The 13,307-nt window shown below is 38.1% G+C and overlaps 1 protein-coding gene across 8 annotated transcripts in view; it reads right to left on the bottom strand.

Annotated features, from left to right (window-relative positions):
* LOC146168254 (partitioning defective 3 homolog) overlaps positions 1-3,212 on the bottom strand; it is a 56,352-nt gene extending 53,140 nt beyond the window's left edge. For all 8 annotated transcript variants that reach the window (XM_083389322.1, XM_083389324.1, XM_083389325.1 and 5 more), the window contains exons 1-2: positions 3,050-3,212; positions 2,824-2,964 (exon numbers count right to left, since the gene is read on the bottom strand). In XM_083389322.1, coding sequence (XP_083245448.1) covers positions 2,824-2,943 — 120 coding nt within the window. In that variant the 5' untranslated portion in view covers positions 2,944-2,964; positions 3,050-3,212. The remainder of the gene's footprint in view (positions 1-2,823; positions 2,965-3,049) is intronic.
* Between the last annotated feature and the right edge of the window lie 10,095 nt (positions 3,213-13,307).

Raw genomic sequence — 13,307 nt, 5'->3', positions numbered from 1 at the left:
TTTTTTACTACCACAGAACATATGTTTGCATCAGGTAAACCCTACGATTTTATTTTTTAGTTCTTTAAAAAAGTCACAATCAAGATTATTAAAAACTCTTATCACAAAACAACCCTAAAAAAATTTACAACATTTGAATCCAATATGAGTATTTGACCGGTTAAATAAAGTGTGGTCAATTGACAGGCTTGCCAACCCTACATACAATAATAATAGCGTTAGGTTTTTTAAATGGCTAATTCAACAGAGTTAAATGCATACTAAAACATAACACTGCACATCTTGCGGAAAATTTAACTTGATAAGGCAATCCAGTTTGTCCTTAGCTCAACCTAAACGTTACATTCTAGTGTACATACATTATTTCCCAAGGTTATGTTGTTACCAGAAAAAAATTCAACTTTCTGCACCAATCCAAAACTAAACAAAAACAAACAAATTGGCTCGTATTAAACAGAGAAAAACAACAATAACCTTACATAAAAAAGCCAATTATTACGTCAGAAGTTAAAAATGGGCCGGAAACTACTACAAGCCATTTAAGCTTAAATGTTACATATTACAATGCTGTTACTATTCTTGTGTAAACTGTTTATGCGGAGAGTACTTTTACATAACACCCCCTTATGTGTGTTCAGCGGCCCCCAAATGACAAACAGACCAAAAATGCCCCCTTGTAACTAGCCAACGCCCACAAGGGGGCGGTACGGCCCATGTTGGGAACCTCTGATTTCAGCCTGATTAAGATTCTCCCATAGTTATGTTGTTGGTCTTAATGCTATAGATCAGGGGTGTTCAAATGATTTTTGCCATGATCCACCACAGTCAAACCTGACAAAATGATGATCCACCAAATACGAATAGTAAACATATTGGACACGCTTTAATTATTATGGTGCTTTATTTATGTAAATATACCCTTAAACATATTGATAACTTTGTAAAAGTCAAAAGTGAAGTGTGCTACAGCACCAAGATTGTTTCAGTGAGAAAAATGATGAGTTGGTTTAGACCAGGGGTCGGCAACCTTTTGCTAGACGCGGGCCGACACCAAACTCAGAAAAGTCTTTTTGGTCGCACAAAATGTTAACTGAGAATTTTGTTATTGAAATGTTAGAACAACTTTTAATCAGGCAGACCTTGGATCTTTTTTTTCACTTAAAAGCGTGTTTAATTACATGTAAGGAGGCAGTAAAGTGTTGGCACAAAGCACGAAAAAAGGCGTTTGTTTGGTTTAAAATTCGAGCCCAAACGTTGTCATCCATACTACTAATGAAAGGTGTAATAAAACTACTTTGAAAAACGCCATAAGTTTAATAGTTAATCTTGTCAACCTTTGTAAGTCAGGGCGAACACGGCGAGCGAAACAAGCGCGCTTTTTTTAGGTATACCAGCATTTCTTTTAAATTTCTTGCAAGTTTTTATTACATTTCCGAAAAAAAAAATGTTAAAAAATAGATGTTCAATATTTTTGAATACGTTTTCCGTTAACGGCAACGAAGCGCTGATCTAGTTCAAAAGACAGCATCAAAACGTAAACAAGTTGGGCGTAGAAAGATCATTCGCGCGAACCGCGAAAGTTTTTCGCACTTGCGTATAGTTAAAATAGTCAAAAGGTATTTGAAATAGACTCGTATCTAGTTTGTAAAATCTAGTTTTGTCTGACAATTGGTATTTACATAGGACACTGTAGAAAGTTTATTTTTTCAAGACAACATTAGAAGATCCGCACAAAACGTTGAAAAGATCTGGAACCGGATCGCGATCCGCCATTTGAACATGACCGCTATAGATTATTCGGATTTGAATATTGTTGCTTTGTAAGTCTTATTGTGTGATCCCAATAAGATTTGTGATGAGTGGGGACATTTTTTGCATTTACATAAAATATATGAAACAGTGTCTTATCAAGTATTAAGAGCGAGTGTCAAGTTAAGAATTATTGTTTTGTAGAAAGTGTGCCTAATCTTTTTGTTTTTCTTAGTGTGCCACAAGCTTAAAAAGATTTAAAACCAATGCCGTCAATACTAACACAACTCTAAATATTACAATTACTGGAGCAGTTTCAAGATTTTCGCTATTTGTATAACAATTATTATATATTATTGATGTTTAAAACCCTATTCCCTCACCTTATCGTTAGTTTGATATTACTGGAAAGTGGCTTTCTTGCACAACCCAAATTTGTGAGTTAAAAATATTGAATCAAGCATTTTCTATCTTATTGCAAATATGGAAGAATTTTGCCAGCATTCTGGTGACAAGCATTTTGGCCCAATTTGTTAATTTTTTTGGTTGAGTCCCTGAAATTAAATGCTGTGTTTGCCAGTCGCATGTATAAAATTTGTCATATAAACAAGGAAAACAGTAAGCCCACTGTTGCAAAGGCACAAGATTTTGGTGATATTAACAAATACATAAGAGAGGTGTCAGTGATGTCACTTGGCATACCCTTTCGATGTGTTACCATGAAAAATAGCATTTCTGCTGTATATATCGCAGAATTTGGCTAAGAATTACAAGCTAAAAACTTTTTGTCACAAATCTTCGGTGGCCACAAAATATGGAATGCAATCCAGTCTAGGAAAGCCTATAAAAAACTGTCATATTTTTATTTACCTCAGCATATTAATTCTGATAAAAGCATGGCCCATTATCTAATTGCAATGTTTTGTGATCAAATCAAACATATCAGCTATCCTATATTAAACAATAAGCTGCAAAGTCACCTGAATAACGGCCATTCAGTAGTGCATTCTTGTTAAATGTGACCTGACAGTCTGTCCTAAAAGGAATAAAATAAGCTTAATAGATTCAACTTACTTTGTTGATAATTTTGCGGTATCTTGAGCATGCTTCCTTTTGCAAATTAGCAATAGTCATAGTTCCTTCACCACAGGGCACTACCACTCGGATACTTCCAAAACAAACAGTAACTTTCATGATGAACTGAGAAAGGTAAACCTAAAATAATCAAATAGTATAAACAGCAATGAGCTAAAAGATTGTTTCTATAAATTATTAAATAAAATCTGAAATATTCTATTACCTAAAAGGCGTCCAACTTTGTGTGATTCAAATGTTGAAAACCAGGAAAGCTCTTCAGCACAAACAGCCCAAGCATTGTCTGGTAGTTAGTTATTTTTTTGTTTTTCTTTAAACATCAAATTAAGATAGAACATTTCAAACAAATTTAGCTGCTGAATTAACACTACCACCTATAAACGCAAAAATGTGAAATTAAAAGTCAAAAATGTATATTTTATCAACAAATCCAAATAAAAACACATCCAAGGCTTAAACCACTGTTATAACCTGGACTTCAAATGACGAAGTAGTTCAACTGGGAAGCACGTCAAGTGACCAACCTTATTGATTGCTGCAAGCAAACGCGTATGTATACTGTTGGATGAAAGAGTATTTTTTTACTAAAAGCAAAAGTTGGCTGATCGAATTTGTTGTAATTGAAAGCTGTGCTAACGTCAATACGAAGGATGAGTGAATGACGAAACTAATAACGGGTTTCGTGTCAAAAATTATAGTTCTCAGCCTTCTCTGTTCGCACATACCTTTTTAACCTGTACACTCATTTAAAAGCTTAAATAGTTTTTATACTCATTATTGGTAAGTACGGTCGAAAAATGGTTATTGTAATAGAATTTATATTACAACTTTAATGTTCATGAAAACTATATCATTCAAAAAGCATCGACTGTGACGATAATAGTGTTAAGCGTGACGGCAAGTATAAATTCACTGATATAAACTGGCGTTAGGCGTCAGCTGAATACAAAAAGAGTTTCATTGCAGGAACTGTTTGGTTATCAGAAGGCGTTGGAGGCGACGCATATGATTGACGTCAATATGCTTTAAATTCATGATTCAATCCCGATTCAGTCACTTACTTAAAGCGGTGACGCGATTGACTTATATTTCGCGTGATACAAAGCGAAACGCAAACAGTTTAAAAAGGACGCTTTGGGTAGCCTGAAACACCAATATTATGACAAGAATGGTCTGACGCAACCGTGTGATACTAGATTTTCAAATCAGTTTTATAGAAGATAAAACTAACAAAATAGCTGATTCACGTGAAACACAAAATGTGTACGTGAACATACAATAATACCTAGAAACAACAATACCTAAATCAGAAAAATCTATAATACCATATCATTGAAACCAACGACATAATAAAGCCACATACGGAGTAATATCCAAGACGCAATAAGAACTTGAAAGACGGAAGTCCTAAATTCATTGGAATGGGGCTTAAATAAAGCCTGAAACTGTAGGGAGAGGATTTGGGTCGATAGGGGCCATCGGTCTGGCACTGGCACATAGGCGTAGACAGGGGGGGGGGCATGGCCCCCCCACCCAAAAATTTATAAATATTTTACTCTTAATAATTTGTTTTGTAGCATTTATGAGCAGTACCACAACATTTGATCACAGGCATGCCACACTGTAATTGTCATGCATTGTTACGTCACAAACGATGTAGTTAATATAACATTTACTATACATAAATGTACTTTTACTACTTTTAGACAGTTTTCCTCTTTGACTGTTTTTTAGTATTGCGTTAACACTCAGTCAGTTTGCTGCTTGAAACGGTTTTTGCAGTTAATACAATGACAAAAGCTAAACAAAAAATTCCAACTTTTTGGCCCCCCCCCAAAAATTTTCGGCTGGCTACGCCACTGCACTGGCACCCGTATATATGGCCATGCCCCCCAAAAACTAAAAAAAATGAACATTTTTTACTTAAAATAAGCTTATGATCGATCTTTCCTAAGTCTATGGCCTTTTTTCGCCAAAATAAGACATATTTTTAGGCTTTGTAGTGGTGTACAAACTCATGGCACCATATAGTATATATTTCAAAAAAATTTAAAATTCGTTTCGCGCACTCGCGCAAAGCGGCGTTTTTCAGATTTTGCAGCGACGGCTTAAGCGGCCGTACGCTGACCTCGACTATATAATAAACGAACTTAAATCCAAGTACAATTAAAAGCTTTTTAGTTGTTAATGCAAATCTGTATCAGAACCAGCTTAGCATCAAAACATAGGGTAATTATAATTCTTTTAATTGAATTGATGAACGATGCAAATAATAGGAAATAATCATATTTAGGTGTATACAATGAGAAGCCATACCCATAAACAAGTCGCCTTTAATAAGAGAAGATTCATTTTTCTTGACTTCTTATCCGCTAATGCATTAATTATTTTTTTCCGGCTTTGGAACTCTATCGCGGTGTGTTTGTAGCAACAACAGTGATTCCAGCCTTTCCTCTGACATTGTGGAGCGAATTACTGCCAAAGTGGTATTTAACTTTGAAAATGCCCTTTCAGGCTCGGCAGTGGAAACAGGTAAAGCACAGAGAACGTTAAGGAGTTGATTAACATTTGGAAAAATGGTTTGCAGGCAGTTTCTTAAAGCATTGATTTCCGATTTTATTTCTCGAAAATGTTTGCTTTCTGCCCACTTCCCTTTGTATACCATATACTCTCCCTCAATAGTTAATGGATCTAGAAAACTTAAATGCGAATTTAGTTGCCGCAGGTAAAACATCAGCCCAAGTGGACCCTGATCCAAAACACGGAATTTACCATGAAAGAGTGCTTATCTTTTTTTGGTGTGAGCCAAATCTTGCTCGCATATCCTGCAGTATTTCATCCAAAAATAAAAAGTATACATTTACGCGATAATGTTCAGCACTCGGGCTTGATTCGCCAGCATTTGGTCGGAACGTTGATCTGCCAGCAGCGCGTGGACGTATATTCATTTCATCCTCACCTACGCAAAGTTTTTCTGCAAGGTCTTCTGCTTATTTGAAAATTGATTTAAATGCGTGGTCATCGTCATTGCGGATTTTACCTTGGTGGCTTTGCAAAGATTGAGATTAAGGGTATGCATAGGCCTACAGCAATGAAAGTAATCGGCAAGAGGGGCGATATTTTTAACTACAGAACAGACGCCAACTCGCCCACTGGACATGGACGCTGCGCCATCATATCCTTGTTCGATAAGATATCGTAGTTCTAGCCCAAGCTTGTGTACATTACAAACTATAGCCTCTCCTATTGCCTTTCCAGTTTTATTTCGATGTGATTAACACATTCCGATGGACACATTTCATCGTTGATTGCGATATCACGTATCAAATCTAAAATGGCATCTGGGTCTTCTTTAATAATTGTTGTAGCAGCACTTGTTTCAACATAGCGGATGACAATAACAAGCTGTTCTCTTTTGGCACGATCCTGTGTTTCGTCCGCCATAATTGTCCAGAATTTCGCTTGTTTTACATCACTCACGATTTTTTTTGGACAATTTCTCCTGCACACGCAATTAAATTATTTCGTGTTGTTTTGCTTACTAAGGTAGAGTTACGTGTGCAATTATTTACGTGATTTTGCAATGCGTTATCCCCTCCTCTCTTGCAATTCGTTATCCCCTTCCCGGATCCGGCCCGCCGATGAAATTCATCCGGCCCGCCGCCTCTTTGACAAACTAGGCACGATTCCATTTCAAATACTTTTTAACTATTTTAACTACGTAAGGGCGAAAAATGTTCGCGCTTCGCGCGAATGATCCTTCTCCATGCGGTTTGTTTACGTTTTGACGCTGTCTTTTGAAATATAGATCAGCGCTTCTTTTCCGTTGTGCCGTGGAAGGCTGCCAAGTGCGTCGCGGACAAACGGAAAACGTATTCACAAATATTGAACATATATTTTTTAGCATTTTTTTATTTTTTATTGTCGGCAATGTAGGCTAATGAAAACTTACAAGAAATGGCGTTATACCAAAATAAAATCGCGCTCGCTTCGCTCGCCAGGTGTGCACGCACTTTAAAAGGTTGACAAACACTCCACTAGATTAACCAGGACCGGATTAAGGTTTTTCATGGACCTGGGGCTGTAGGGCATTCAGAGGCCTATTGTTTTTTTTATTATGCTTTAGATAAATCAAAGCCGTTAAAAACTTTAAAGCTGTCTATTTTTTCCAAAATCGCGAGTAGAGCTAAGGAATGCAACCTATTTTGGTCCACAGACGAACGCATTTAGTTTAGTACTCTTTTAGGGACTGAAAATAAGCGTTCGCTTGAACAAAGTGATAATTGGACAAAGATGCATCATTAATACAACAGATATGTCCCCTAATGGTGAAACAAGGCAGAAGCCAGGTCAAACGCTACGGATGTTTATTCACATGTCTCACTACGCGCGCCGTGCATTTGGAACTGGCGCACGACTTGTCAACTGATTCTTTCATTGCCGCTCTACGTCGGTTTATTGGACGTCGCGGTTCGCCTGCTCACATCCACAGTGACAACGGTACAAACTTCGTCGGCGCTGAACGCATCCTGCGGGAAAATCTTCAGGCACTAAATCAGCATCAGATATCTTCTTTCTTGCACAAAAAAAACGTTGAATGGACTTTCAACCCACCTGGTGCGAGCCACATATGTGCGGTGCGTGGGAACGAATGATAAGATCAGTTCGTCGTCTATTGACTTCCCTGGCAAACTCCCAAACACTAACTGACGAGGTTCTACTGACATTTATTGTCATCAATTCTAGACCTCTTGTTCCCATAACGTTTGACCATAGAAATGATGAACCCTTGACACCTAACCATTTATTGTTGCTGCGCGCAAGCCCAAACCTTGCACCCGCAGTTACACAAAGACTAGGTTGCTACACTCGAAGGAGGTGGCGATAAATTCAATTCCTGATGAGTTTTGGAGACGTTGGCGGCGCGAATACCTTTCAGTGATCGCGACGCGCTCTAAGTGGCACGACAAGAAAAGGAACCTAAAAAGGGACGACATCGTGCTGCTATACGATGAAAATCAAGGACGCTGTCGATGGGCGATTGCAAGGGTAATCGAAGCTATTCCTGACGCCGCTGGCGAGGTTCGAAAGGTCCCAGTACGAACGAGCTCCGGGAACTCCAAAGAACAATCGCTAAATTGTGTCTAATTGTGGAAGCTGACGATAACGAGACCCAGCCTTGATGAGAAGCTCGCTTTCGCCAGCTTCATGCGAAACCGAGACAATAAGTTTCCGACTAAATTGCGTGTGACTATGCTGTTAAAATGTGTCTCCCAGTTCCCACATTTTTGGGGGAGTGTTACGTCACCCGCCAAGTTTTGCTTAAATTTGCTAATTATCTTACAACAATTACGCCTATTACGTCACACGGTTGATGTTTACTGCTGCTAATGCTACAGTTAGTCTTTTATTTGTTAACTATTTGTGTTGCTGGCTGGTTGATAATTGTAACTCGTTTATTTGAAAAAGACTGTTGAAAATGTTAACGCCGATGAATACGCCACTGTTCCTATAATAGTTCGATAAGTTAATTGTTAGATTGTTGACCGTGGCGTACTGTCTTATTGGTTACTGATTTCGTTTGTATTTAGAAACCGCATTTGTTGGACGAATTAAAGCACGACGATTGGCTTCCTGTCTGAAAGCGAGTTTTACTACTTAGGACAGTACAAAAGCTACTACGTATTACGACATCGGCGCCTTAACAGAAGGTATTTAAATGATATTCGCTTATGTAACGCCTTGTTGTTGGAAATTTACCTTGTGTAGCTTGGCGTTTGGGCCTTTTCTTTTCAGAAAACGTGAAAATTTTTTTTTTTCGTAAGTAAAATTTTCCCCACTTTGTTTTTATAACCGCCTTGCCAATGTCGTTTTTTAACAAATACACTGAGATGTTGATGCAATTTCATTTTTGTTTGATTCAGCTTCAGTTATCTGTGGTTTATCGATGACCTAGCCTTAAGAGTTTTCAAAAAGAATGTATCCAATTTCCATCGCTTTCTGGGGCGTTTAGACATTTTCAATCTGGCATTTAAAAATAGACTTACAGATGCAATTATTGTGGATCAGGCCTGCACAACTCGAAATATTACAAGGTCCGCAATGAGCAAAAAAAAAAACTGTTCTTGAAGTCATTATGATGGTAGGTTTTGAATATCTCATTAAAAAAAATAGCAGAATATTAATTACCTGGTTTACCCACTGTCAACAGAGCAACATTTGACTATTACAATCGTTTTTGAAGAGCACAGTTTGTTAAAACTCGTCATTACCCATCATTCGTGACTTTTGACCATGTTTTTAAAAACTCTCTGTGTTGTGGCCCCACATCAGACTAATCCCACGTATTCTAGCCTGGCAAAAAATCTACCTAATCCTGGACTAGTCGATTACTAAACTATTATAAGTCACATCAGTCACTTCAATTATTATCTTATGATTGACTAAAATATTCGCATTGTTGTTTTCGCTAATTGTTACGGCCATTATGTGTCAATTATTACAGCAATTAGCTCAATAAGGTTGTAAATGTAAGGATTTGAATCGCCTATCCCAGGGTGGTCCAAACCCAGGCCGGCGGGCCACATGTGTCCGCGACATTATTTTTCGTGGTCTGCGAAGCATGAATTATTGCAATGCATATACCTTTAAGGCAGGGGTTCTTAAACTTTTTTTTACCGCGGACCCCTAAAAAACTTTTTTGCTTCGCACGGACCAGCGAAGGCAAGAAATATTTAGTGATGACGTCATAATACAAACAGACTTCACAAATTTGCTGTTTTCGGTCCAAAAAAAGTGAAATGAAATAAAGTCTAAGTATATTCAAGGCAAAAACGTTTTATTTTTGACTAGAGCCTACTCTTTTCTTTGAAAAATAGATTGCTTGAATATACACTACTAGTTCAATTAGGCCTTCATGGACCCCCTAAAACTGGCTCACGTACCCCCAAGGGGTCCATGGACCCCAGTTTAAGAACCCCTGCTTTAAGGCTTTAATCAAAGAAATATAATAGACCGACCGACAGCAAGGATGTTCGAATTGTTTGTTTATGATTACAGGTTACATCAAAAAAATAAAATTTTCCGGTTACATCAGAAAATAAGCCAGTTTACTATCGCTTATCAAGTTCGGATCCAGGGAATGGCAAAAACGCCTAACTTTTGATATGTGTTAGACTGGTTTAAAAGTAGCAGTAGGCCTACGTACCATATGGAACTTTTTTAAATGGCCGTTTTGCGAACTTATAAGTGATATTTGCGTTTTGTTTTTTTGTCTTTTTGATATGAACATAACATAAAAAGTACGACCCTATATAAATTACTATTTTTGCTACTTAAATTTCTATTTTTGCTAAGTAAATTAACGATAAAATATATAGCGCTTTCTGGAAAATTTTGTGTCTACAGGTTTTTAATTGTGACTAAAGGCTAACGCCATAACTCTTTCCCGATGCAATTTCAGCACTAAAGGCTAACGCCATGACTCTTTCCCGATGCAATTTCAGCAAAATTGATCTAGGTAAAAAAACATTCTACGCTTAAAAGATGCAGCCTTCTAAATTAAAAGTTTTGTGAAATACGATTTTTTTTCGCGCTTTGTGCGCACCTTTTTGCCGGTCTCGTTATCACTCGATTCCATTTGAGCATAAGTTCGACGAGAGCAGAAAGCTTATATGTCTTTTGACGTTACTTTTTGACGATGCTTTGTGGCGTCATCTTTAAACAATTCATGCCCCGACCAAATGAAAATCATTGATCCGCCCCTGGTACGTATGTAGCACTTTATGTGACCCGCAAAGAATATGCAAGAAACATTGTTGCCCGCGATGCTGTCAACCATGGACCACCCTGACCTATCTAATGTCAGGATTAACTCTGCATACAGTTTTGCTCATTTCAGGAACCTTATTTGGCAGAAACCAATTACAGTAACTTAAAAATTGAGAGAAGTGTCATGAAAGAAGCACAGGCGATCGCTGCAGACAACGCTATGGTTTTATTGCGAGGTGGCCTCGGCGCTTTTTCGGCAAAAAGCAAGATGTGTATATAGACAATAGACATGGTAACGTCTTTCAGCAATATTCTTCATACCGGGTCATACTGTAGAGGCTAACCTTATTACTTTATTGTGCTTTCAAAATGTCTGTTTTTTGCCCTACGCGGAATGATTTGTTTAACAACCTGAATAATGTTATTTTGCACGAGTTCGTTTGTTCGGACGGTCGATGTTATTTTTACCTGAATTATGACGTTACGCAATGACATACTTTTGTGACGTCATATCTAAAAAAATTTTAACGTAATATCTGAAAAAAATTTCATGGTCCTCCCCAAACTAAAATCCTAGATCTGCGCCTGGTAGGCTATCTGAAGAAAAATGGTTTATAATTTCGCCATTTGCGAGCTTTTGGGTATTTTTTTAAAGTTTGTTCGTTTTTGGACCATTTGCTACTTGTATTATACTCAATTTGCTGCTTTTTAGTTTTGGATATTTGCTACTTTTTTAGCCTATTGGGTTATGTTTAGTTAGCAACAGTGTGATATGGTTGATGGAAATCTAAGTTCTGCACAATGGGTTTGGAACCATGTCCCCTCTCCACAAACTTTGTTTTTGCCAGCTTTAACCACAAAACTGCAACATTTTTTGTGCGCAAACTTGTCCTTTATTTATTACGATTGATTAGCGTCGGGCAACTCTTTTTGCGCAAATTTTTAATGTTATTTGCAGTATGGCCATTGTATTGTGTTCCATCACACCTTTGAAACACGATTTTTGTGGAGAGAAGAGATATCTAGAAACACGTTGAAAGTTAGTTTGTTTCATTTTCTTCGGCGTACTGGCTAGCCACGAGTGATTTTCTTAGATATGACAATTAGAGGACCTTTGGAACAGCCTGTTCTATTGGTCCCTCTATCATTTTGTGATCATATTCTTAGATTTTAAGGATATTCTTAGATTTTAATAATTTTTAAACTAGAACATCGACTAAGGGGTTGTTTACTGAGGATCTGGGCTGCGGAGTCGGACTCGGGACTCGTAGGAGTCGGACTTGGGACTCGAGTAAGACCACGTAAAACTACCCGTTCCGAGTGCGACGTGCGCATGCGCAGTACCAAATGTTTAAACTGTTATGGCCGCCAACTGTAAATTGTAAAGGAATACTCAGCGCAGTGTTTTCAGATGCAGACATGCTCTGTTCCATAGGTCCCAAGGGGTGTTCCACAGGTCCTGTGTGGTGGGACCGATGGAACAAAGAGTTTTTTTTTTTTATATTTAAAAAAAAAACTTATAAGGGTATGACAGATTTCAATTATTTTTCCATGTAGTTATCAATAGCAGCTGTAAGCTTTCCATTGATTCCGAATCTCCTCTGCTGTGATTTACAGGAATGTGATTTATAAAAATATACATGGTGCCTTATCATTGATTAAACTTCACTGGGTTTCCGCCATTTTTTACTTGACGCGCGTAATGTAGATCAGGGGTTCTTAAACTGGGGTCCATGGACCCCTTAGGGCAGGGTGGTTCAACTTCTTTTCATCGCGACCAAAAACAAGGTTTATTTTATCTTGCGGGCCAATGTTTTTAAATTGCGATTCTTAGGCTTATTGCTGGCAAATTATACATAGTCTATGGCGTATATACTAACTTTATGAAATGTACACCTTTGTTCAGTTACGGTAGTTATGAAAAAATTTCAACACCAAAAAATTAAAAAAACAAAAATTGAAGTGATATTGCCAGATTGAACCAAAGCTGGCTATCAGTTCGCGGGCCAAAAAAGCTGAACTCACGGGCCAACTTTGGCCCGCGGGCCTGCAGTTGGACCACAGTGCCTTAGGGGTTCGTGAGCTAGTTTTGGGGGTTCATGAAGACCTAATTGAAATATTAGTGTATATTTAAGAAGTAATAATTTAAAACAAAAAGAGTTTATATAAACTGTTGCTACCAGGCATGGTAATATAAATCAAAAAACAGCTCCTCTGGTAAGTGTAATTGCTAACCATCGTTTCGGCAACCTATGCAAGCCGCCTCCTATTTACCAAAAGAGAGGTGTCGTGCGATCACTTGAGGACCAGGCCCGACGCCTATGTTCTAACAGCATTGAGCGCGAGGTGGAACTTAAAAAGGTACATGAAGCCCTGAAGTCCAACGGTTACCCCAACTGGATGCTCCATGACCGACCGAATTCTGTTGCTACGCAGGTTAGTTTTGTGAAAAAAGATGGGTTTGTTACGTTGCCCTACATACCAAAACTAACCGATGTGTTAAGACGTATGTTGGGAGACTTCGGTATAGCGGTTGGTGTGCAACCTGCCAATACTCTTCGAAAGCTTCTTAGTCACCCCAAAGATCCCATCAGTTCCTTTGACCAACGAGGTGTGGTATATTCAATCCCCTGTGCGGATTGTAATTTGGTCTATATCGGCGAGACCGGAAGGTCATTCAAGACTCGCCGAAA

Source organism: Ascidiella aspersa, chromosome 1 (assembly GCF_963924565.1).
Source record: "Ascidiella aspersa chromosome 1, kaAscAspe10.2, whole genome shotgun sequence".
Taxonomy (NCBI): Eukaryota; Metazoa; Chordata; class Ascidiacea; order Phlebobranchia; family Ascidiidae; genus Ascidiella; species Ascidiella aspersa.
This window is presented reverse-complemented; position numbering and strand designations above follow the sequence as displayed.